Below are 23,666 nucleotides of genomic sequence, written 5' to 3' on the forward strand. Positions count from 1 at the left end.
GATGCGGGATCGGCCGGGCACTCCAGGTCTTGGCAGGGAGATCGGGCAGGCATATCATTTATTGGCGGGTGATCAGTTGGCAGGGGATCGGCAAAGCACTTCACGCATCGGAAGGGGAATCGGCTGGGCACTCCACGCCTCGGCATGGGGATCGGCCGGCCACTCCAGGCTTTGGCAGGGAGTTCGGCCAGGCACTTCACGTACTGGCGGGTTATCAACTGGCAGGGGATCGGCCAGGCATTCCACGCGTCGGCAGGGGAATGGGCTGGGCACTACACGCCTCGGCAGGGTTTCGGCCGGGCACTCCAGGTCTTGGCAGGGAGATCGGGAAGGCACTTCACGTATTGGCGGGTTATACACTAGCAGGGGAATCGGCTAGGCACTCCACGCGTCGGCGCGGAATAGGCTGGGCACTCCACGCCTCGTTGAGGGGTTAAGCCGGGCACTCCAGGCCCTGGCAGGGAGATCGGCCAGGCACTTCACGTATTGGCGGGCTATTAGCTGGCAAAGGATCGGCGAGGCACTGCACGCTTCGGCAGGGGAATCGGCTGGGCCCTCCACGCCTCGGCAGGGGGATCGCCTAGGCTCTCCAGGCTTTGGCAGGTAGATCGGCCAGGCATTTCACGAACTGGCGGGTTATCAACTGGCAGGGGATCGGCCAGGCATTCCACGCGTCGGCAGGGGAATAGGCTGGGCACTCCACACCTCGGCAGGGGATTCGGCCGGGCACTCCAAGCCTTGCAGGGAGATCGGCAAGGCACTTCAGGTATTGGCGGGTTATCAACTAGCAGGGGAATCGGCTAGGCACTCCACACATCGGCTGCGGGATCGGTTGTGCACTCCAGGTCTTGGCAGGGAGATCGGGCAGGCATATTATTTATTGGCGGGTTATCAACATGAAGGGGAATCGGCTAGGCACCCCACGCGTCGGCGGGGAATAGGCTGGGCACTCCACGCCTCGGCAGGGGGATTGGTCGGGCACTCCAGGGCTTGGCACGGAGATCGGAAACGCACTTCGCTTGGTGACGGGTTATCAGCTTGCAGGGGAATCGGCCAGGCACTACAAGTCTCTTTTCATGTATCAGTACTGGGATTTGCCAGGCCGATCACGGGCATCAAGTCTCCGCAGGGGTATCAGCTCGCAGGGAATACGGCTGGGCACTCCACGCCTCGGCTGGGTATCTACCGGGCCCTCCAGCCCTTGGCAGGAGGATCGGCCAGGCCCTTCAAGTTTCGGTACGAGGATCAATCTGGCACTCCACGCGAGGATCAGCCAGGCCCTTCACGTCTCGGAACGAAGATCAATCGGGCACTCCACGTCTCGGCAGGGGGATCGGCCAGGCACTTCACGTCTGCGCAGGGGTATCAGCTGGCTGGGGATATGGCCAGGCACTCCACGCCTTAGCTGGGTATCTGCCGGGCACTCCAGCCCTTGGCAGGGGGATCAGCCAGGCCCTTCAAGTCTCGGTACAAGGATCAATCTGGCACTCCACGCCTCGGCAGGGGGATCGGCTAGGCACTTCACGCCTCGGCTGGGGTATTTGCCGGGCACTCCAGCCCTTGGGAAGAGGATCAGCCAGGCCCTTCACGTCTCGGAACGAGGATAATGGGGCACTTCACGCCTCGGCAGGGGGATCGGCTAGGCAATTCACGCCTCGGCTGGGGTATTTGCCGGGCACTCCAGCCCTTGGCAAGAGGATCAGCCAGGCCCTTCACGTATCGGAACGAGGATAATCGGGCACTTCACGCCTCGGCAGTGGGATCGGCCAGTCTCTTCACATTTCGACACGAGGATCAACCGGGCTCTCCACGTCTCGGCAGGGGGATCGGCGAGGCACTTTAGGTATTAGCGGGTTATCAGCTAGCACGGTATCGCCCAGCCACTCCATGTGTCGGCAGGGTAATCGGCTGGCAGGGGGATCGGCCGGGCACTTCACGTATTGGCGGGTTATCAACTGGCATGGGATCGACCAGGCTCTTCACACACCTGGGCTGCAGGATCGGCCAGGCACTCCAGGTCTTGGCAGGGAGATCGGGCAGGCATATCATTTATTGGCGGGTTATCAGCTTGCAGAGGAAAGGCTAGGCACTCCATGTGTCTGCAGGGGAATCAGCTGGCAGGGGGATCGGCCGTGCACTGTATGTCTCGGCAGGGGGATCGGCCAGGAACTTCACGTCTGCGCAGGGGTATCAGTTGGCTGGGGATATGGCTAGGCACTTCACGCCTTAGCTGGGTATTTGCCGGGCACTCCAGCCCTTGGCAGGAGGATCAGCCAGGCCCTTCAAGTCTCGGCACGAGGATCAATCTGGCACTCCAGCCCTTGGCAGGAGGATCAGCCAGGCCCTTCAAGTCTCGGCACGAGGATCAATCTGGCACTCCACGCCTCGGCAGAGGGATCGGCCAAGCACTCCAGGCCTTGGCAGGGAGATTGGCCCGGCACTCCACGGGTTATTAGCTGGCAGAGGATAAGCCAGGCACTTTAACTCTCCCTTCATGTCTCGGTGCGGAAATCGGCCAGGGACCAGCCGGGCACTCCACGTCTCGGCAGGGCTTTCAGCCGGCTGGAGGTCGGCTAAGCACTTCACGTTTCGACAGGAGGATCGGCCAGGCACTTCACGTATTGACGGGTTATCAGCTGGCAGAAGAAACGGCCAGGTACTACATGTCTCAGCATGGAAATCGGCTGAGCACCCTACGCCTCGGCAGGGGTGTGGACCAGGCAATTAACTTATTGGCGGCAGGGGATCGGCTAGGCACATCACTTCTCAGCAGGGGTATCAGCTGGCAGGGGAATCGGCTAGGCACTCCACGCCTCGGCACAAGGATCAGCAGGGCACACCACGCCTCGGCAGGTGGATCGGCAATGAACTTCACGTTTTGAGAAGGGGATTAGCTGGCTGGGGAATCGGCTAGGCACTCCACGCCTCGGCAGGGGGATCGGACGGGCACTCCCGGCCTTGGCAGGGGGATCGGCCGGGTCCCGCACGGCACTTCACGTCTCGGTACGAGAATCAACCAGGCACTCCAGATCTTGGCAGTGAAATCTGCCAGGCACATCACGTCTCGGCAGGGGTATCAGCTGGCAGGGGAATCGGGAAGGCACTCCACGCCTCGGCAGGGGGATCGGCAGGGCACTCCAGGCCTTGGCAGGGGGATCGGCCGGGGACCCGCAGGGCACTTCACGTCTCGGAACGAGAGTCAACCGGGCACCCCACGCCTTGGCAGGGGGATCTGCCGGGCAATCCACGTCTCGGAAGGGGGATCAGCCGACCCCCCGGGTCGGCTTGGCACTTCACGTTTCGGCAGGGGGATCGGCCAGACCCTTCATGTCGTGGCATAGGGTATCAGCTGACAATGGATGCTGCTAGGCACTCGACGCCTCGTCTGGGGGATCTGCCGCGCAATCCACGTCTCGGAAGGGGGATCAGGCAGGCCATTCACGTGTCGTTAGGAAGATCTGCCGGGCCCTTCACGTCTGGGCAGGAGGATCAGCCGGGCACCTTAGGCCTGGGGAGGGGGATCAGCCGGGGATGAGCCGGGTACTCCACGTCTCGGCAGTGGGATCGGCCTGGTATTTCACGTCTCGGGACGAGGTTCAGCCGGCACTCTATGATCGGCAGGGGGATTGGCCACTTCAGCTCTCGGCAGGATGATCTGGAAGACCCTTCACGTCTCGTCAAGGTGATCTGCTTGGCACTCTACGTCTCGGAAGCGGGATCGGGCAGGCCATTCATGTGTCGGCACGGGTTTCAGCCGGTCACTCAACATCTCGGCTAATGGATCGGAGAAGCACTTCCCTTCTTGGCACTGGGATAGGCCGGGCACTCCACTCGGAACTGGGTTCAGCTGGCACTCCACATTGACAGGGGAATCACCCAGGCAGGAGGATCAATCTTGGCCGGGCACCTCAGGCCTAGGGACGGGGATTGGACGGGCACTCTACGTCTCGGCAGGGGATCGGCCTGGCAAATCACTTCTCTGCAAGGGGATCAGCTGAGCACTCCATGTCTCGGCAGGGGGATCTGGCAGGCCCTTCACTTCTCACACGGGAATCAGCCGGCACTCCACGTCTCGACAAGGGGATCACCCAGGCCCTTCTCGTCTTGGAAAGAGGATCACGTTTTTGCCGGGCACCTCAGGCTTGGGGAGGTGGATCGGCCGGGGATGAGCCGGTCACTGCACCTCTCTGGAAGGGGATCGCCCTGGCACATCACGTCTCGGCAGGGGAATCAGACGGGCACTCCATGTCTCGGAAGGGGGATCGAGGAGGCCATTTACGTCTTTGCACGGGGATCTTTCAGGCGCTGCACGTCTCGGCAGTGGGATCAGCCGAGCACTCCACATCTCTGTGGGAGATCTAGCAGACCCTTCACTTCTCAGCACGGGGATCAGCCGGGCACTTCATGTCTCGGCAAGGAGGATCAGCCGGGCACCTCAGACCTGGGGAGGAGGATCTGTTGGGCACTCCACTCCGCGTCACGGCAAGAAGAAAAGCCGAGCACTCCGCATCTTCAGGCCGATCCCCCTGCCGAGACGGGGAGTGCACGGGGATCAACCGGGCACCTCAGGCCTGGGGATGGGGATCGACCGGGAAGGAGCCGGACACTCTACGTCTCGCTAGGAGGATCAGCCGGGACCTCAGGCCTGGGGAGTGGGATCCGCAAGGGATGAGGCGGGCACTCCACGTCTGGGCAGGGAGATCGGCCTAGTACTTCACGTCTTAGCAGGGGGATCTGGCAGGACCTTCACTTTTTGGCACGTAGATCAGCCGGGCACCTCAGGCCTGGGGAGGGGATCGGCCTCGTACTTCACGTCTCGGATCCCCTGATCAGCCGAGCACTTTACGTCTTGGCAGAGGGATCGGGCAGGCCCTTCACTTCTCGGCACGGGAATAAGCTGGAACTTCAATTCTCGGCACGGGGATCAGCTGAGCACTTCTGGTCTTGGGAGGGGGTTCTGGCATGCCCTTCACTTATCGCCAGGAGCTTAAGGGATGAGCCGGGAACTCCACGTCTCGGCAGGGGGATCTGGCATGCCCTTCACTTATCGCCAGGAGCTTAAGGGATGAGCCGGGAACTCCACGTCTCGGTAGAGGGATCGACCTCGTACTTCACGTCTCGGATCCCCCGATCAGCCGAGGACTTCACGTCTTGGCAGAGGGATCGGGCAGGCCCGTCATTTCTCGGAAAGGCAATAAGCTAGCACTCCACTTCTCGGCACGGGGATCAGTCGGGCACTCCACATCTTGGCAGGGGGATCGGCCTGGCACATCACGTCTCGGCAGGGGGATCTATCATGCCCTTCACTTCTCGGCAGGAGGATCTCGTCTTGGCCGGGCACCTCAGGCCTAGGGAGGGGGTCGGCCGCGGATGAGCCGGGCACTCTACGTCTCGGCAGGGGAATCGGCGTGGCACATCTCTATTCGACAGAGGGATCAGCCGAGCACTCCACGTCTCGGCAGGGGGATCTGGCAGGCCCGTCATTTCTCGGCATGGTGATCAGCCGGGTACTCCACGTCTCCGCAGGAGAATTAACCGGGGAATCGGCCAGGGATGAGCCGGGCACTTCACGTCTCTGCAGGGGGATCAGTCGAGCATTTCACGTCTTGCAAGAGGGATCTGGCAGGCCCTTCACTTCTCGGAACGGGAATAAGCTGGCAATCCACTTCTCGGCACGGGGATCAACCAGCACTCCACTTCTCAGCACGGGGATCAGCCGGGCACTCCACGTCTCGCAAGGGGGATCAGCCGAGCACTTCACGTATTGGCGGATTATCAGCTAGCAGGGGATCTGCCAGGCACTCCACGCTTCGGCGAGGAATAGGCTGGGCACTCCACGCCTCGGCAGGGGTATTGGCTGGGCACTCCAGGCCTTGGCAGGGAGATCGGCCAGGCACTTCACGTATTGGCGGGTTATCAACTAGCAGGGGAATCGGCTAGGCACTCCAAACATCGGCTGCGGGATCGGCCGTGCACTCCAGGCCTTGGCAGGGAGATCGGCACCCTGGCCGATTCGAGGCACTGCACTTTTCGGCAGGGGAATCGGCTGGGCCCTCCACGTCTCGGCAGGAGGATCGGCTGGGCTCTCCAGGCTTTGGCAGGTAGATCGGCCAGGCATTTCACGTACTGGCGGGTAATCAACTGGCAGGGGATCGGCCAGGCATTCCACGCGTCGGCAGGGGAATAGGCTGGGTACTCCACGCCTCGGCAGGGGATTCGGCCGGGCACTTCAGGTATTGGCGGGTTATCAACTAGCAGGGGAATCGGCTAGGCACTCCACACATCGGCTGCGGGATCGGCCGTGCACTCCAGGTCTTGGCAGGGAAATCGGGCAGGCATATTATTTATTGGCGGGTTATCAACAAGAAGGGAAATCGGCTAGGCAACCCACGCGTCGGCGGGGAATAGGCTGAGCACTCCACGCCTCGGCAGGAGGATCGGCCGGGCACTCCAGGCTTTGGCGGGTTATCAGCTAGCAGGGGAACGGCCAGGCACTCCACGCGTGCAGGGGAAGCGACTGGGCGCTCCACGCCTCGGCAAGGGGATCGGCCGGGCACTCCAGGCCTTGGCACGGAGATCGGAAACGCACTTCACTTGGTGACGGGTTATCAGCTGGCAGGGGAATCGGCCAGGCACTGCAAGTCTCCCTTCATGTATCGGTACGGGGATTTGCCGGGCCGATCACGGGCATCAAGTCTCCGCAGGGGTATCAGCTCGCAGGGGATAGGGCTGGGCTAGGAATAGGCTGGACACTCCACGCCTCGGCAGGGGGATCGGCCGGGCACTCCAGCCCTTGGCAGGAGGATCAATCTGGCACTCCACGCCTCGGCAGGGGGATCGGCTAGGCAATTCACGCCTCGGCTGGGGTATTTGCCGGGCACTCCAGCCCTTGGCAAGAGGATCAGCCAGGCCCTTCACGTCTCGGCAGGGGGATCGGCGAGGCACTTCAGGTTTTAGCGGGTTATCAGCTATCACGGTATCGGCCAGGCACTCCATGTGTCGGCAGGGTAATCGGCTGGCAGGGGGATCGGCCGGGCACTTCACGTATTGGCGGGTTATCAACTGGCATGGGGTCGACCAGGCTCTTCACTCACCTTGGCTGCCGGATCAGCCGGGCACTCCAGGTCTTGGCAGGGAGATTGGGCAGGCATATAATTTATTGACGGGTGATCAGTTGGCAGGGGATCGGCGAAGCACTTCACGCATCGGAAGGGGAATCGGCTGGGCACTCCACGCCTCGGCAGGGGGATCGGCCGGGCACTCCAGGCCATGGCAGGGAGATCGGCCAGGCACTTCAGGTATTGGCGGGCTTTCAACTATCCGGAAATCGGCTAGGCACTCCACACATCGGATGCGGGATCGGCCGGGCACTCCAGGTCTTGGCAGGGAGATCGGGCAGGCATATAATTTATTGGCGGGTGATCAGTTGGCAGGGGATCGGCAAAGCACTTCACGCATCGGAAGGGGAATCGGCTGGGCACTCCACGCCTCGGCATGGGGATCGGCCGGCCACTCCAGGCTTTGGCAGGGAGATCGGCCAGGCACTTCACGTATTGGCGGGTTGTAAACTAAAAGGGGAATCGACGAGGCACTCCACGCATCGGCAGAAAATCGGCTGGGCACTCCACGCCTCGGCAGGGGTATCGGCCTAGTACTTCACGTCTTAGCAGGGGGATCTGTCAGGACCTTCACTTTTTGGCACGTAGATCAGCCGGGCACCTCAGGCCTGGGGAGGGGATCGGCCTCGTACTTCACGTCTCGGATCCCCTGATCAGCCGAGCACTTTACGTCTTGGCAGAGGGATCGGGCAGGCCCTTCACTTCTCGGCACGGGAATAAGCTGGAACTTTAATTCTCGGCACGGGGCTCAGCTGAGCACTTCTGGTCTCGGGAGGGGGTTCTGGCATGCCCTTCACTTATCGCCAGGAGCTTAAGGGATGAGCCGGGAACTCCACTTCTCGGTAGAGGGATCGACCTCGTACTTCACGTCTCGGATCCCCCGATCAGCCGAGCACTTTACGTCTTGGCAGAGGGATTGGGCAGGCCCTTCACTTCTCGGCACGTTGTTCAGCCGGGCACTCCGCGTCTCGGCAGGAGAATTAGCCGGGCTCCTCAGGCCTTGTTATGGGTTCGGCCAGGGATGAGCCGGGCTTTCCACATCTCGGCAGAGGAATCAGCCTGGTACATCACGTCTCGGCAGGGGGATCAGCCGAGCACTTCACGTCTTGCCAGAGGGATCTGGCAGGCCCTTCACTTCTCGGAACGGGAATAAGCTGGCACTCCACTTCTCGGCACGGGGATCAGTCGGGCACTCAACATCTTAGCAGGGGGATCGGCCTGGCACATCACGTCTCGGCAGGGGGATCTGCCGAGCAATCCACGTCTCAGCAGGGGGATCTGGCAGGCCTGTCATTTCTCGGCACGATGATCAGCCGGGTACTCCACGTCTCCGCAGGAGAATTAGCCGGGGAATCGGCCAGGGATGAGCCGGGCACTCCACGTCTAGGCAATGGGATCGGCCAGGCCCTTCACGTCTCGGCAAGGGAATCAGCCGAGCACTTTACGTCTTGGCAGAGGGATCTGGCAGGCCCTTCATTTCTCGGAAAGGCAATAAGCTAGCACTCCACTTCTCGGCACGGGGATCAGTCGGGCACTCCACATCTTGGCAGGGGGATCGGCCTGGCACATCACGTCTCGGCAGGGGGATCTGGCATGCCCTTCATTTCTCGGAACGGGAATAAGCTGGCACTCCACTTCTTGGCACGGGGATCAGTCGGGCACTCAACATCTTGGCAGGGGGATCGGCCTGGCACATCACGTCTCGGCAGGGAGTACTGGCATGCCCTTCACTTCTCGGCAGGAGGATCTCGTCTTGGCCGGGCACCTCAGGCCTAGCGAGGGCGTCGGTCGGGGATGAGCCGGGCACTCTACGTCTCGGCAGGGGAATCGGCCTGGCACATCTCGTTTCGACAGAGGGATCAGCCGAGCACTCCACGTCTTGGCAGGGGGATCTGGCAGGCCTGTCATTTCTCGGCACGGTGATCAGCCGGGCACTCCACGTCTCCGCAGGAGAATTAGCCGGGGAATCGGCCAGGGATGAGCCGGGCACTCCACGTCTAGGCAATGGGATCGGTCAGGCCCTTCTCGTCTCGGCAAGGGAATCAGCCGAGCACTTTACGTCTTGGCAGAGGGATCTGGCAGGCCCTTCATTTCTCGGAAAGGCAATAAGCTAGCACTCCACTTCTCGGCACGGGGATCAGTCGGGCACTCCACATCTTGGCAGGGGGATCGGCCTGGCACATCACGTCTCGGCAGGGAGTACTGGCATGCCCTTCACTTCTCGGCAGGAGGATCTCGTCTTGGCCGGGCACCTCAGGCCTAGCGAGGGCGTCGGTCGGGGATGAGCCGGGCACTCTACGTCTCGGCAGGGGAATCGGCCTGGCACATCTCGTTTCGACAGAGGGATCAGCCGAGCACTCCACGTCTCGGCAGGGGGATCTGGCAGGCCTGTCATTTCTTGGCACGGTGATCAGCCGGGCACTCCACGTCTCCGCAGGAGAATTAGCCGGGGAATCGGCCAGTGATGAGCCGGGCACTCTACGTCTCGGCAATGGGATCGGCTAGGCCCTTCACGTCTCGGCAAGGGAATCAGCCGAGCACTTTATGTCTTGGCAAAGGGATTTGGCAGGTCGTACACGTCTCGGCACAGGAATCAGCCGGGCACTCCACTTCTCGGCACAAGGATCCGCCGCGCACTCCACGTTTCGGCAGAAGAATCAGCCGGGCACCTCAGGCTAGGGTAGGGGGATTGGACGGGGATGAGCCGTCTCGGCAGGGGGATCGGCCTGGTACTTCACGTCTCTGCAGGGGGATCAGCGAAGCACTTCGCGTCATGGCAGAGGGATCTGGGAGGCCCTTCACTTCTCGGCACGTGAATCAGCAGGCGCTCCACGTCTCGGCAGGGGGATCGGCCTGGTACTTCACGTCTCGGCAGGAGAATCATTCGGGCACCGCAGGCCTGGGTAGGGGGATCGGCCACGGATGAGCCGAGCACTTTGCGTCTCTGCAGGGGGATCAGCCGAGCACATCACGTCTCGGCAGAGGGTCAGCTGACCACTCCACGTCTTGGCAGGGGTATCTGGCAGGCCCTTTACTTTTTGGCTCGGGGATCAGCCGGGCACCTCAGGCCTGGGGAGGGGGATCGGCCTGGTACTTCACGTCTCGGCAGGAGAATCATTCGGGCACCGCAGGCCTGGGTAGGGGGATCGGCCACGGATGAGCCGAGCACTTCGCGTCTCTGCAGGGGGATCAGCCGAGCACATCACGTCTCGGCAGGGGGTCAGCTGACTACTCCACGTCTTGGCAGGGGTATCTGGCAGGCCCTTTACTTTTTGGCTCGGGGATCAGCCGGGCACCTCAGGCCTGGGGAGAGGGATCGGCCTGGTACTTCACGTCTCGGCAGGAGAATCATGCGGGCTCCACAGGCCTAGGTAGGGGGATCGGCCACGGATGAGCCGAGCACTTCGCGTCTCTGCAGGGGGATCAGCCGAGCACATCACGTCTCGGCAGGGGGTCAGCTGACCACTCCACGTCTTGTACTGTACGTCTCGGATCCCCCGATCAGCCTAGCACTTCACGTCTTGGCAGAGGGATCGGGCAGGGCCTTTACTTCTTGGCAGGGGAATAAGCTGGAACTTCACTTCTCGGCAGGAGGATCGGCCGAGCACTCCTCGTCGCGGCAGGGAGATCTGGCAGGCCCTCCACTTCTCGGCACGGGAATCAACCAGCACTCCACTTCTCGGCACGGGAATCAGCAGGCACTGCAGGCCCTTCACGTCTCGGCAGGAGGATCACGTCTAGGGCACTTCAGGCCTGGGAAAGGGATTAGACGAATGTGAGCCGGGCACTCTACGTCTCGGCAGAGGGATCAGCCGGGAACTTCAGGCCTGGGGAGGAGGATCGGCTGGGGATGAGCCGGGAATCCTAAGGTTCGGCAGGGAGATCTTCCTGGCACTTCACGTCTCGGCAGGGGGATCTGGCAGGCCCTTCACTTCTCGGCAGGAGCATAAGGCATGAGCCGGGAACTCCACGTCTCGGCAGGGGGATCGACTTCGTACTTCACGTCTCGGGAGGGGGTTTAGCCGAGCACTTCACGTCTTGCCAGAGGGATCTGGCAGGCCCTTCACTTCTCGGAACGGGAATAAGCTGGCACTCCACATCTCGGCACGGGGATCAGGCGGCCACTCCACATCTCGGCAGGGGGATCAGCCGAGCACTTCATGTCTTGCCAGAGGGATCTGACAGGCCCTTCACTTCTCGGAACGGGAATAAGCTGGCACTCCACTTCTCGGCACGGGGATCAGACGGGCACTCCACATCTTGGCAGGGAGATCGGCCTGGCACATCACGTCTCGGCAGGGGGTCAGCTGACCACTCCACGTCTTGGCAGTGGTATCTGGCAGGCCCTTCACTTTTTGGCTCGGGGATCAGCCGGGCACCTCAGGCCTGGGGAGGGGGATCGGCCTCGTACTGTACGTCTCGGATCCCCCGATCAGCCGAGCACTTCACGTCTTGGCAGAGGGATCGGGCAGGGCCTTTACTTCTTGGCACGGGAATAAGCTGGAACTTCACTTCTCGGCAGGAGGATCGGCCGAGCACTCCTAGTCTCGGCAGGGAGATCTGGCAGGCCCTCCACTTCTCGGCACGGGAATCAACCAGCACTCCACTTCTCAGCACGGGGATCAGCTTGGCACTCAACGTCTCGGCAGGAGAATTATTCGGGCTCCACAGGCCTAGGTAGGGGGATTGGCCACATCTCGTTTCGGCAGAGGGATCAGCCGAGCACTCCACGTCTCGGCAGGAGAATCATTCGGGCTCCGCAGGCCTAGATAGGGGGACCGGCCGCATCTCGTTTCGGCTGAGGGATCAGCCGAGCACTCCACGTCTCGGCAGGTGGATCTAGCAGGCCCATCATTTCTCGGCACGGTGATCAGCCGGGTACTCTTCGTCTCGGCAGGAGAATCATTCGGGCTCCGCAGGCCTAGGTAGGGGGATCGGCCACATCTCGTTTCGGCAGAGGGATTAGCCGAACACTCTACGTCTCGGCAGGAGAATCATTCGGGCTCCGCAGGCCTAGATAGGGGGATCGGCCACATCTCGTTTCGGCAGAGGGATCAGCCGAGCGCTCCACGTCTCGGCAGGAGAATCATTCGGGCTCCGCAGGTCTAGATAGGGGGATCGGCCGCATCTCGTTTCGGCAGAGGAATGAGCCGTGCACTCTACGTCTCGGTAGGGGAATCGACCTCGTACTTCACGTCTCGGCAGGAGAATTAGCCGGGCTCCTCAGGCCTTGGTATGGGATCGGCCAGTGATGAGCCGGGCTTTCCACAACTCGGCAGAGGGATCGGTCTGGTACATCACGTCTCGGCAGGTGGATCGACCTCGTACTTCACGTCTCGGCAGGGGGTTTAGCCGAGCCCTTCACGTCTTGGAAGAGAGATCTGGCAGGCCCTTCGATTCTCGGTAAGGGAATAAGCTAGCACTCCACTTCTCGGCACGGGGATCAGTCGGGCACTCCACATCTTGGCAGGGGGATCAGCCGAGCTCTTCACGTCTTGCAAGCCGAGGAATCGACCAGGGATGAGCCGGCCACTCCACGTCTCGGCAATGGGATCGCCCAGGCCCTTCACGTCTCGGCAAGGGGATCAGACGAGCACTTCATGTCTTGGCAAAGGGATTTGGCAGGTCCTACACTTCTTTTTTTTTTTTTTTTTTTAACGTTGCTTTTATTTCTTGAATCTTCTCTTTGCGAGACTAACAAGAGGTGTATCAAGTCTTATATTTTTAACTTAACTAACAGTCATATTGACTGATACGGTGTTAGACGGCCCTAAAAATCGGCGGGATACGCTAAAAACCCGAGACAATCCCCGAGCGAGAAAATTTGGGTGCGAAGACAGTTTTTCTTTGTATGACTCTTTTTGCTTCTGGATTTCGTCTTTCACTGCGAGGATGCCCAGATCCCGGTGGATGTTTTCGTTGCGAACATACCAAGGTGCCCCTGTGATAGTTCTCAAGATTTTTGATTGTGCGCGCTGTATGATGTCTATGTTGCTGCTGCTCGCGTTTCCCCACACCTGGGAGCCATACGTCCAGATTGGCTTTAGGACTGAATTGTACAGTAGTAACTTGTAGTCCTGGCACAGTGGCGATCGTAAGTTTATGATCCAGTGGAGACTGCTGGCTTTCAGTTTTAGGTGCATCTTTTTGCATTCGATGTGCTTGCGCCAGGTAAGTCGTCTATCAAGGTGAACGTCAAGGTACGTTACGTCGTTAGCTTGAGGGATCTGTTATATTGTATTATATCATTATATTGTAATGTTATCTCGAAGGCTCCCCAGGTTTGTGGTCGTGTTCCCTGTTTTATTGATTATATCGGTTGGTTTGAAGGTTTAGCATATCTTTATTTTATTTAAGGTTTGAGTTGTATTCGGAGCAGCTGTTGTTGCCGCTCCGAGCTCATGGGAGTTTCTGCTTTCTACAAATTTACTTATGAGTAAAAGGAAGTCTAAGTCTCGTAGCTGCGCTGCCCAAAGCAGCAGCGGAGCGACGGTTATGTATTCAAAATATTTATATATGAATATATATTTATGTTATGTTCGCTTAGGCGGAGGTATGTGGACATCAGGGCCGTAGCTAGAGCCTCGGGGGCCCTGGGGCAACAAGTAAATTTGGGGCCCCCTATACGGAAGTCTTTTGCCCCGGCGGGGCCCTTTCCCTTCGGGGGCCCTGGGGCACCGCCCCACCTGCCCCATGCTAGCTACGGCCCTGGTGGACATGCATAAGGTCCACTCGTGTTACGTATATGCGGACATATGCACTTTTCGGCGTACAGCAAAGGCACAGCGGGCGATTCATATTTCGGTGCACTTAGGTTTATGACCGAGACCTTGGATAACATAAACACTGCGACAAAGTGTTACAGTGTGTACCCTTTAAGTACTCTTGGTACAGTGGGTGGTCGACATATATATATGATATTAATAGTGCATATATGTGCATATTACATCTCCCTCCTTTTGAAAAATAACGTAATATAATGAAGTTATTTTCTAACATAGATTGTACAAAATTTAATAAATTATGTTAACAATAAGTTTTTTTTTGTATTTTTATATTCGGTATGCTTATTTTTCTCTTTTTTTTTTTATTTATGTTGATGTTGATTGATTATGAAATAAAAAGTTTTAATCTATCTTTATGTACTATTTGTTATTTATTTTTATACCCTTGCAGAGGGTATTATAATTTTGGTCAAAAGTGTGCAACGCAGTGAAGGAGACATCTCCGACCCTATAAAGTATATATATTCTTGATCAGGATCACCTCCTGAGTTGATATGAGCATGTCCGTCTGTCCGTCTGTCTGTCCGTCTGTCTGTTTCTACGCAAACTAGTCTCTCAGTTTTAAAGCTATCGTTTTGAAACTTTGCACACACCCTTCTTTCCTTTGCACGCAGTATATAAGTCGGATCGGCCGACTATATCCTATAGCTGCCATATAACTGATTGATCGGAAATGGTATAACTTTGGTGTTTTTAAAGTTAGAGAGTTCAAATTTTGGGTGAGAGCTATTTTTGGCAAAATAATACGACATGCTAAATTTCGTAAGGATCGGCCGACTATATCCTATAGCTGCCATACAACTGAACGATCGGAAATGACCCAACTTTAACCCAACTCGTGTTTTTGAAGATAGAAAGCTGGAACTTGGTACAGATTATATATTTGGTCAGTTGATCCGACCTACCAAATTTCATTAGGATCGGCCGACTATATCCTATAGCTGCCATATAACTGAACGATCGGAAATGGTACTTGGTAGAAATATCAACTTTCATATTTTTGAAGATAGAAGTTTGGGACTTTTTTTAGATTTTGTATTGTAAAAAATTGGATTACATATTCCTATTGCCATAAGGATCGGCCAACTATATCCGATGTTTGCGATATATATCCGGTTTTAACTGCAAGGGTATATAAACTTCGGCTCCGCCCGAAGTTAGCTTTCCTTTCTTGTTATTGTCTGATATAGTTATATTATCCCTATCTCCTATTTGTTCTACCTTATAGGGGCCTATATATTTAAAATCTACCTTATGTCCAGTTTCATTTTTTAATAAGACCTTATCTCCTATTTTCATCTCAAAATCTAAACTAGTTTTGTCGTAAATAATTTTTTGTTTTATTTTATGAGATTCTAGCATTAGTCTGGCTCTCTTAAATGCCTGTTCTAATCTGAATTTTGATTCCTTAGCATAGTCTTCTATATTATAAAGAGGTTTTATGTTTTCTATGCTATTAAAATGCTTTGGTAAATTTGAAGTTTTACCAAAAACTAGCTCGTATGGACAATAGTCATGTGCCATCGAGGGGGTCGTATTAAAGCAATAGACGAAATATTGTAGCTGTCGCGGATCGATTATCGATTATTTAGTATTAAGTAATTTTATTGAAATTTGGTATTGTGCCCTCATGAAGAGATTGGGCACACTAGGTAGATAATTGGTGAATTTGGTGGTGAATTTGTCGTCGAAAGCCATGGAGTGTGGGAGGTTATACTGCGGTAATGTTTATTATTATTATTAGCATCTTTTCTATAACTTGTACTTCCACTAGAATAAAACATACATATATACACGGAGCTACATTGGTGTTTTAAGGCGGGTCGCCCCATCGCCATCGTATGTTTAAGGCAACTCCCACCCGAGCGACGAGAGAAGCTTTTATTCGCAGTCAGGCGATTGGCGACTTGGATCTGGAGTAGCACCCTGGTGAGAGGGTTGATCTTGCGCAGACAGCGCAAAGTGCATGGACGACATGATGCAGCATTCGCCCAGAAGGAGTCCTCGACTAAACGAGAGACAGGATATCGTGACGCAAATGGATGGCAGCGTATTGGTTCCGCAACCGAGCGCAGGGACGCCGCAAGATGGCGGCCGAAGCAGTAAAGCCCCGGCGTCATCTGCTCAGCCGGCAGCATCTGGAGCCGCCAACAAACCGAAGGTGGCCGACCTCTTGGAGAGGATCGCCGAGCTGGAGAAGGAGTTGGAACGCGCTCGCAGCAGTAACGTGCAGCGCACTGACCCCGTTATGTCGAGTGAGGTTGGGGTAGGTCAGCAACCGCCATTTGCAACCGGCCTGACCATACCTAACCCAACCCAGCTGGAGAAGGAATTGGAACGAGCTCGCAGCAGTAACGCGGAGCGCACTGACCCCGTTATGTCGAGTGAGGTTGGGGTAGGTCAGCAACCGCCATTTGCAACCGGCCTGACCGTACCTAACCCAACAAGTGCCTTTCATATGGCGTCAGGGAGACTGCCATCTTGGAGCGGATCCCAAACGGTACCGTGTACTAGGACTACTCACGCATCGCCATTTTGCGCTACCGGCAATACGGTTCCAGCGCATGGTTTCGGGCTACACAACGAAGCGGCCGGCGGAACATCGGTACGAGTGCCTTCTCCTGGATACGGTGCTTGGGCGACGAGTATTGGAGGAAATGCAAGCTGGGCCCCACGAAAGCTTCCTGAGCTGCCTACGTTTGGAGGGAAGCCAGAGGATTGGCCCATCTTCTATTGCGCGTTTACGGAAACGACGCAAGCATATGGTTGTACGGACTTGGAGAACAACCAAAGGCTACTGAAGGCGTTAAAGGATGACGCGCGTGAGACGGTTAAGGCGCTGTTGATTCACCCCAGCAATGCGAATGCACCGATGGAGCAGCTGCGTTTCAGATATGGACGACCAGAGCAACTAATACGCAGCCAGCTCAACAGCCTTCGAGATGTGCCCGCAATTTCGGAACACAATCTAGGAAAGCTCGTCGCATACGCCACACATGTGAGTAACCTCAAGGCCTTCTTGCAGTCGGCGAAGGCAGAGCAGCACCTGGGTAACCCTACCCTGATGGAAGACCTTGTGGCCAAGCTCCCGATAAGCAAACGAGTGGAGTGGGCAAGGCACGATTTAACTATTCAGCCCTTTCCCACTATTGTGGACTTTAGTTCGTGGTTGATGGAACTAGCGAACGTGGTCTGCATGGTGGCGGACATTGATGGAAAGGAGCCAAGGCGTCAATTGCTTCATGCCAGCATCGACCACGGGCAGGACGAGCAACAGGAGAGCTGCCTCAGGAATTGTCCAATATGTGAAGGCCTTGGACAACATGCAGTTTGGGACTGCCAACGATTTATTGGAGCCACGACTACAGACAGGTGGAGGCTCGCAAGAAGACATCGCTTGTGCTTCATGTGCTTGCAAAGCGGGCATATGACTGGATCGTGCGCTGCGTCAGGAGAGTGCCCCATGAATGGATGCAGGAGGAAGCATCACCGTCTTCTTCATGAGGCAAGCAATGAAGGCTTCAGGAGATCGCCACAGCGAGGCGGCCATTGGAGAAGCTACAACCGGGACCGACAGGCAGTCGAACCTAGGGAAGGCGTCCGGTTCAATGAAGGAGCAGCGTCATCCGTGGATGCTCCTGCGACGCCGGAAAGGAATTTGAGCTGTGTCGACGAGGACCGAGAACGACTACTGTTCCGTATATTGCCGGTGACGCTATACGGAGGTGGGAAGCAGGTAGATACGTACGCTCTCCTGGACGAAGGTTCTCCGGTGACGATGGTCGACAAAGAGCTGGTTGCAGAGCTAGGCGTACAAGGAGTACGTCGTCAGCTGAACATTCAATGGTTCGGAGGCATGGCCGCAAGAGAGCCGTCGAACGTGGTACGTCTGCAGATTAGTGGAGCAGGCAACTCTTCCCGACATGTGCTGAGAAACGTGTATGCCGTTCCGAAACTGAGTTTGCCGATGCAGAGCCTGCACAGAAGAGATGTCAGGAGCGTGAACAAGTACGCTCGATTACCGATGAAGCCCTACGAAAATGCAGTGGCGAAGCTACTTATTGGATTGGATCATGGGCGTTTAGGATTGCCATTGAGAACGAGACGCTTCGCCAGAGAGGGACCGTACGCCGCCGCAACCGCATTAGGATGGGTCGTTTTTGGGCTTGTAGAAGGACGACGAGACACGCCATCACCGCAGCCTTGTCTGCTAGCCACGTCGTTGGATGATAATGTGGAACGGATCGTCGAGGACTACTTCGAGATCGAGAACTTCGGTGTGAAGGCGGCGCCAGCGGCCGCAGCCAGCGGAAAATATCGAAAAGAAAATAAAGCGAGATGGGCAGTTCGCCCAAGAGTACTCACGGATTATCAATGATTACGTCGTCAAGGGATACGCTCGGCGTCTGGAGCGACAGGAGATCGCTATGGGAGGCGATAGGATATGGTACTTGCCACAAATTTGGGAGTGGCGAATCCTAACAAGCCAGGAAAGATTCGATTGGTGTTCGATGCAGCGGCACGAGTTGGAGAAGTATCGCTGAATTCTGCGCTGAGCAAGGGGCCGCAACACTAGTAGGCCTTGGCATCTATCCTCTTCCATTTTAGAGAAGATGCTGTCGGAGTCTGCAGTGACATTAAGGAAATGTTTCACCAGGTGCTGATCCGACCCGAAGATAGATGTGCGCAACGATTTCTGTGGAGAGATGGGGATAACCAACGAGACCCCGACGTTTATGAAATGTGCGTGATGACCTTTGGAGCTGCATGCTCACCGAGTGCGGCGCATCACGTGAAGACAGCGAATTCCAAGCGATTCCAGGATTCGGATCCCAGAGCAGTCAAGGCCATCGAGGACTACCACTACGTGGATGACTACGTGGACAGCTTCGCCACAGAGAGGGAAGCTATCGAAGTATCTACTAGAGTAAAGGAGATACATGCAGAAGGCGGTTTTGAGCTTTGCAGGTTTTCGTCTAGTTCGCCTACAGTAGAGAGGATGCTTGGACCCAGTGACCACGCCCAGAGTATTGGATGGGGTGAAGCCGAGCAAAAGATTTTGGGAATGCGGTGGCAGCCAGCCACGGACGACTTCAGGTTTCGAGTGAAGTACCACAAAGTTGCCATCGTATCCGATGGGAAGAGAATTGCCACAAAAAGGGAATTCTTGAGTATGGTCATGTCAACGTTTGACCCCTTGGGATTTCTGTGTTGCCTAATGGTAACAGCGAAGTTGCTGTTGCGAGAAGTCTGGAGAAAGAGGATCTCATGGGACGAGCCACTACCGGCTGAGATGTACAACGCCTTTATGGATTGGCGTAAGGAAATGGATAAAGTGGAAAACTTTCGGAGCCCACGTCACTATTTTGGATCTGGACTGGTGAAGACTATCGAGATGCACGTTTTCGTGGATGGGAGTCAGTCGGCATTCGCGGCAGTGGTCTACTGGAGAATCACGTATGAGGACGGCGACGTGCATGTGAGGTTCGTGTGCGCAAAGACAAAGTGTGCACCTATGCGAACGATGACGATTCCACGGTTGGAGCTGCAGGCAGCAGTTCTAGGAACGAGATTGATGGACACAGTCAGTCAGGACCATAGTGTGCCCATTGCAGAGATTGTGCTATGGACGGATTCGAAGACAGTGCTGCGTTGGATTGGCAGCACGCACAGGCGCTACAAACAGTTCGTAGGGAACAGAGTAGCCGAGATTCTGGAGTCAACGAAGGTGGCCCAATGGAGATGGCTACCGTCCGCCGACAACGTGGCGGATGATGCGACTCGGGCGCAACGCAGCGTAGACCTGAGCGAGGAGTCACGCTGGTTAAAAGGACCGGCATTCCTGAGGAGATCACCGAGCTGCTGGCCGGGAACCGCACCTACCGACGAAGCGGACGCAGAAGATGAAGAGGAAATGCCGAGTGAGTTTGTGCTCGTTGGCACGAGTGACACGTTTATATCCTTGCAGAGATTCTCAAGCTACAGGCGATTGTTGAGGACTACGGCCTGGGTCCTAAGGTTCACACGTCGATGCCGTGGACAACGAGACGAGCTTGAGAACTACGGCCTCACTGCAGCTGAGTGTGAAGCAGCTGAGGACTTGTTAGTCCGTAAGTATAGCACAACGTGAGGCGTTCCCCGACGAGATGCAGGCCGTCGAGGGCCTGTACATAGACTGCGCAGCGACAACGGCAAGAACTTCGTTGGAGTTGACAGGGAGACCAAGAGATTTTCGGAGATCTTCGAACCCGAAAGGATCCAGTCGGAGCTGTCAAGTAAGGGCATTGAATGGATCTTCAATTGCCCAGCGAACCCTTCAGAGGGTGGAGTCTGGGAGCGAATGGTGCAGTGCGTGAAGAGGGTGCTGCGTCAAACAGTGAAGGAAGTGGCGCCGAAGGAGCACGTAATGGAGAGTTTCCTGATAGAGGCGGAGAACATTGTTAACTCTCGTCCGCTCACCCATTTGCCAGTGAGTGCGGACCAGGAAGCCCCTCTTACGCCAAACGATCTTCTCCAAAGGGAGCAGCTTGCCCACCGGATACACCCGGCCTGGAAGCAGTGGCGCGTGGCAAGGATGCTGAGGGACCGTTTTTGGAAAAGGTGGGTCTTGGAGTACCTTCCCACGCTGACACGGAGAGAGAAGTGGTGCCGCAGAGAGAAGCCGATTCAGCGGGGAGACATCGTCTTCGTTTGCGATCCAGCCGTTCCGCGTCGAGACTGGCGGAAAGCCGTCGTGGAGGAGGCCTTTACTGGAACGGATGGTGAGGTCAGACGAGCCCGCGTTAGGATCATGGATGGAGATCGGACTCGCTGGATAATGCGCCCCGCTTCAAAGTTGGCGGCTTTGGATTTGAGTGAAGGGGTTCTTCACGGAGGTGGGGATGTCGCGGATCGATTATCGATAGTTTAGTATTAAGTATTATTATTGAAATTTGGTATTGTGCCCTCATGAAGAGATTGGGCACACTAGGTAGATAATTGGTGAATTTGGTGGTGAATTTGTCGTCGAAAGCCATGGAGTGTGGGAGGTTATACTGCGGTAATGTTTATTATTATTATTAGCATCTTTTCTATAACTTGTACTTCCACTAGAATAAAACATACATATATACACGGAGCTACATTGGTGTTTTAAGGCGGGTCGCCCCATCGCCACCGTATGTTTAAGGCAACTCCCACCCGAGCGACGAGAGAAGCTTTTATTCGCAGTCAGGCGATTGGCGACTTGGATCTGGAGTAGCACCCTGGTGAGAGGGTTGATCTTGCGCAGACAGCGCAAAGTGCATGGACGACATGATGCAGCATTCGCCCAGAAGGAGTCCTCGACTAAACGAGAGACAGGATATCGTGACGCAAATGGATGGCAGCGTATTGGTTCCGCAACCGAGCGCAGAGACGCCGCAAGATGGCGGCCGAAGCAGTAAAGCCCCGGCGTCATCTGCTCAGCCGGCAGCATCTGGAGCCGCCAACAAACCGAAGGTGGCCGACCTCTTGGAGAGGATCGCCGAGCTGGAGAAGGAGTTGGAACGCGCTCGCAGCAGTAACGTGCAGCGCACTGACCCCGTTATGTCGAGTGAGGTTGGGGTAGGTCAGCAACCGCCATTTGCAACCGGCCTGACCATACCTAACCCAACCCAGCTGGAGAAGGAATTGGAACGAGCTCGCAGCAGTAACGCGGAGCGCACTGACCCCGTTATGTCGAGTGAGGTTGGGGTAGGTCAGCAACCGCCATTTGCAACCGGCCTGACCGTACCTAACCCAACAAGTGCCTTTCATATGGCGTCAGGGAGACTGCCATCTTGGAGCGGATCCCAAACGGTACCGTGTACTAGGACTACTCACGCATCGCCATTTTGCGCTACCGGCAATACGGTTCCAGCGCATGGTTTCGGGCTACACAACGAAGCGGCCGGCGGAACATCGGTACGAGTGCCTTCTCCTGGATACGGTGCTTGGGCGACGAGTATTGGAGGAAATGCAAGCTGGGCCCCACGAAAGCTTCCTGAGCTGCCTACGTTTGGAGGGAAGCCAGAGGATTGGCCCATCTTCTATTGCGCGTTTACGGAAACGACGCAAGCATATGGTTGTACGGACTTGGAGAACAACCAAAGGCTACTGAAGGCGTTAAAGGATGACGCGCGTGAGACGGTTAAGGCGCTGTTGATTCACCCCAGCAATGCGAATGCACCGATGGAGCAGCTGCGTTTCAGATATGGACGACCAGAGCAACTAATACGCAGCCAGCTCAACAGCCTTCGAGATGTGCCCGCAATTTCGGAACACAATCTAGGAAAGCTCGTCGCATACGCCACACATGTGAGTAACCTCAAGGCCTTCTTGCAGTCGGCGAAGGCAGAGCAGCACCTGGGTAACCCTACCCTGATGGAAGACCTTGTGGCCAAGCTCCCGATAAGCAAACGAGTGGAGTGGGCAAGGCACGATTTAACTATTCAGCCCTTTCCCACTATTGTGGACTTTAGTTCGTGGTTGATGGAACTAGCGAACGTGGTCTGCATGGTGGCGGACATTGATGGAAAGGAGCCAAGGCGTCAATTGCTTCATGCCAGCATCGACCACGGGCAGGACGAGCAACAGGAGAGCTGCCTCAGGAATTGTCCAATATGTGAAGGCCTTGGACAACATGCAGTTTGGGACTGCCAACGATTTATTGGAGCCACGACTACAGACAGGTGGAGGCTCGCAAGAAGACATCGCTTGTGCTTCATGTGCTTGCAAAGCGGGCATATGACTGGATCGTGCGCTGCGTCAGGAGAGTGCCCCATGAATGGATGCAGGAGGAAGCATCACCGTCTTCTTCATGAGGCAAGCAATGAAGGCTTCAGGAGATCGCCACAGCGAGGCGGCCATTGGAGAAGCTACAACCGGGACCGACAGGCAGTCGAACCTAGGGAAGGCGTCCGGTTCAATGAAGGAGCAGCGTCATCCGTGGATGCTCCTGCGACGCCGGAAAGGAATTTGAGCTGTGTCGACGAGGACCGAGAACGACTACTGTTCCGTATATTGCCGGTGACGCTATACGGAGGTGGGAAGCAGGTAGATACGTACGCTCTCCTGGACGAAGGTTCTCCGGTGACGATGGTCGACAAAGAGCTGGTTGCAGAGCTAGGCGTACAAGGAGTACGTCGTCAGCTGAACATTCAATGGTTCGGAGGCATGGCCGCAAGAGAGCCGTCGAACGTGGTACGTCTGCAGATTAGTGGAGCAGGCAACTCTTCCCGACATGTGCTGAGAAACGTGTATGCCGTTCCGAAACTGAGTTTGCCGATGCAGAGCCTGCACAGAAGAGATGTCAGGAGCGTGAACAAGTACGCTCGATTACCGATGAAGCCCTACGAAAATGCAGTGGCGAAGCTACTTATTGGATTGGATCATGGGCGTTTAGGATTGCCATTGAGAACGAGACGCTTCGCCAGAGAGGGACCGTACGCCGCCGCAACCGCATTAGGATGGGTCGTTTTTGGGCTTGTAGAAGGACGACGAGACACGCCATCACCGCAGCCTTGTCTGCTAGCCACGTCGTTGGATGATAATGTGGAACGGATCGTCGAGGACTACTTCGAGATCGAGAACTTCGGTGTGAAGGCGGCGCCAGCGGCCGCAGCCAGCGGAAAATATCGAAAAGAAAATAAAGCGAGATGGGCAGTTCGCCCAAGAGTACTCACGGATTATCAATGATTACGTCGTCAAGGGATACGCTCGGCGTCTGGAGCGACAGGAGATCGCTATGGGAGGCGATAGGATA

The 23,666-nt window shown here is 56.4% G+C and overlaps 3 protein-coding genes across 3 annotated transcripts; all 3 read left to right on the forward strand.

Moving 5' to 3' along the window:
* The first annotated feature begins 15,515 nt into the window (after positions 1-15,515).
* LOC138926690 (uncharacterized) lies at positions 15,516-18,333 on the forward strand. The gene is made up of 2 exons (XM_070281679.1): positions 15,516-15,624; positions 15,678-18,333. Exon 2 carries the CDS (start codon positions 15,870-15,872, stop codon positions 18,279-18,281), a length of 2,412 nt encoding a protein of 803 aa, XP_070137780.1. The 5' UTR covers positions 15,516-15,624; positions 15,678-15,869; the 3' UTR covers positions 18,282-18,333.
* Positions 18,334-18,644: 311 nt separating this feature from the next.
* Positions 18,645-21,000, forward strand: LOC138926689 (uncharacterized). The gene is made up of 3 exons (XM_070281677.1): positions 18,645-20,005; positions 20,078-20,664; positions 20,996-21,000. Exons 1-3 carry the CDS (start codon positions 18,645-18,647, stop codon positions 20,998-21,000), a joined length of 1,953 nt encoding a protein of 650 aa, XP_070137778.1.
* Positions 20,125-23,656, forward strand: LOC138926669 (uncharacterized). Its single transcript, XM_070281608.1, has 2 exons — positions 20,125-20,942; positions 20,996-23,656. The coding sequence occupies exon 2, from the start codon at positions 21,188-21,190 to the stop codon at positions 23,597-23,599; it is 2,412 nt and encodes an 803-aa protein (XP_070137709.1). The 5' UTR covers positions 20,125-20,942; positions 20,996-21,187; the 3' UTR covers positions 23,600-23,656.
* The last annotated feature ends 10 nt before the right edge of the window (positions 23,657-23,666 follow it).

Source organism: Drosophila bipectinata, chromosome 3R (assembly GCF_030179905.1).
Source record: "Drosophila bipectinata strain 14024-0381.07 chromosome 3R, DbipHiC1v2, whole genome shotgun sequence".
NCBI lineage: Eukaryota > Metazoa > Arthropoda > Insecta > Diptera > Drosophilidae > Drosophila > Drosophila bipectinata.

What these genes read in the sequence shown, in the direction of transcription:
- LOC138926690 (XM_070281679.1), top strand. Translation starts at nt 15,870, where the DNA reads ATGGACGACATGATGCAGCATTCGCCCAGAAGGAGTCCTCGACTAAAC.
- LOC138926689 (XM_070281677.1), top strand. Translation starts at nt 18,645, where the DNA reads ATGTGCGTGATGACCTTTGGAGCTGCATGCTCACCGAGTGCGGCGCAT. An exon ending in TGTGAAGCAGCTGAGGACTT is followed by an intron (nt 20,006 to 20,077) that starts GTTAGTCCGTAA and finishes GCCTGTACATAG; the next exon opens with ACTGCGCAGCGACAACGGCA.
- LOC138926669 (XM_070281608.1), top strand. Translation starts at nt 21,188, where the DNA reads ATGGACGACATGATGCAGCATTCGCCCAGAAGGAGTCCTCGACTAAAC.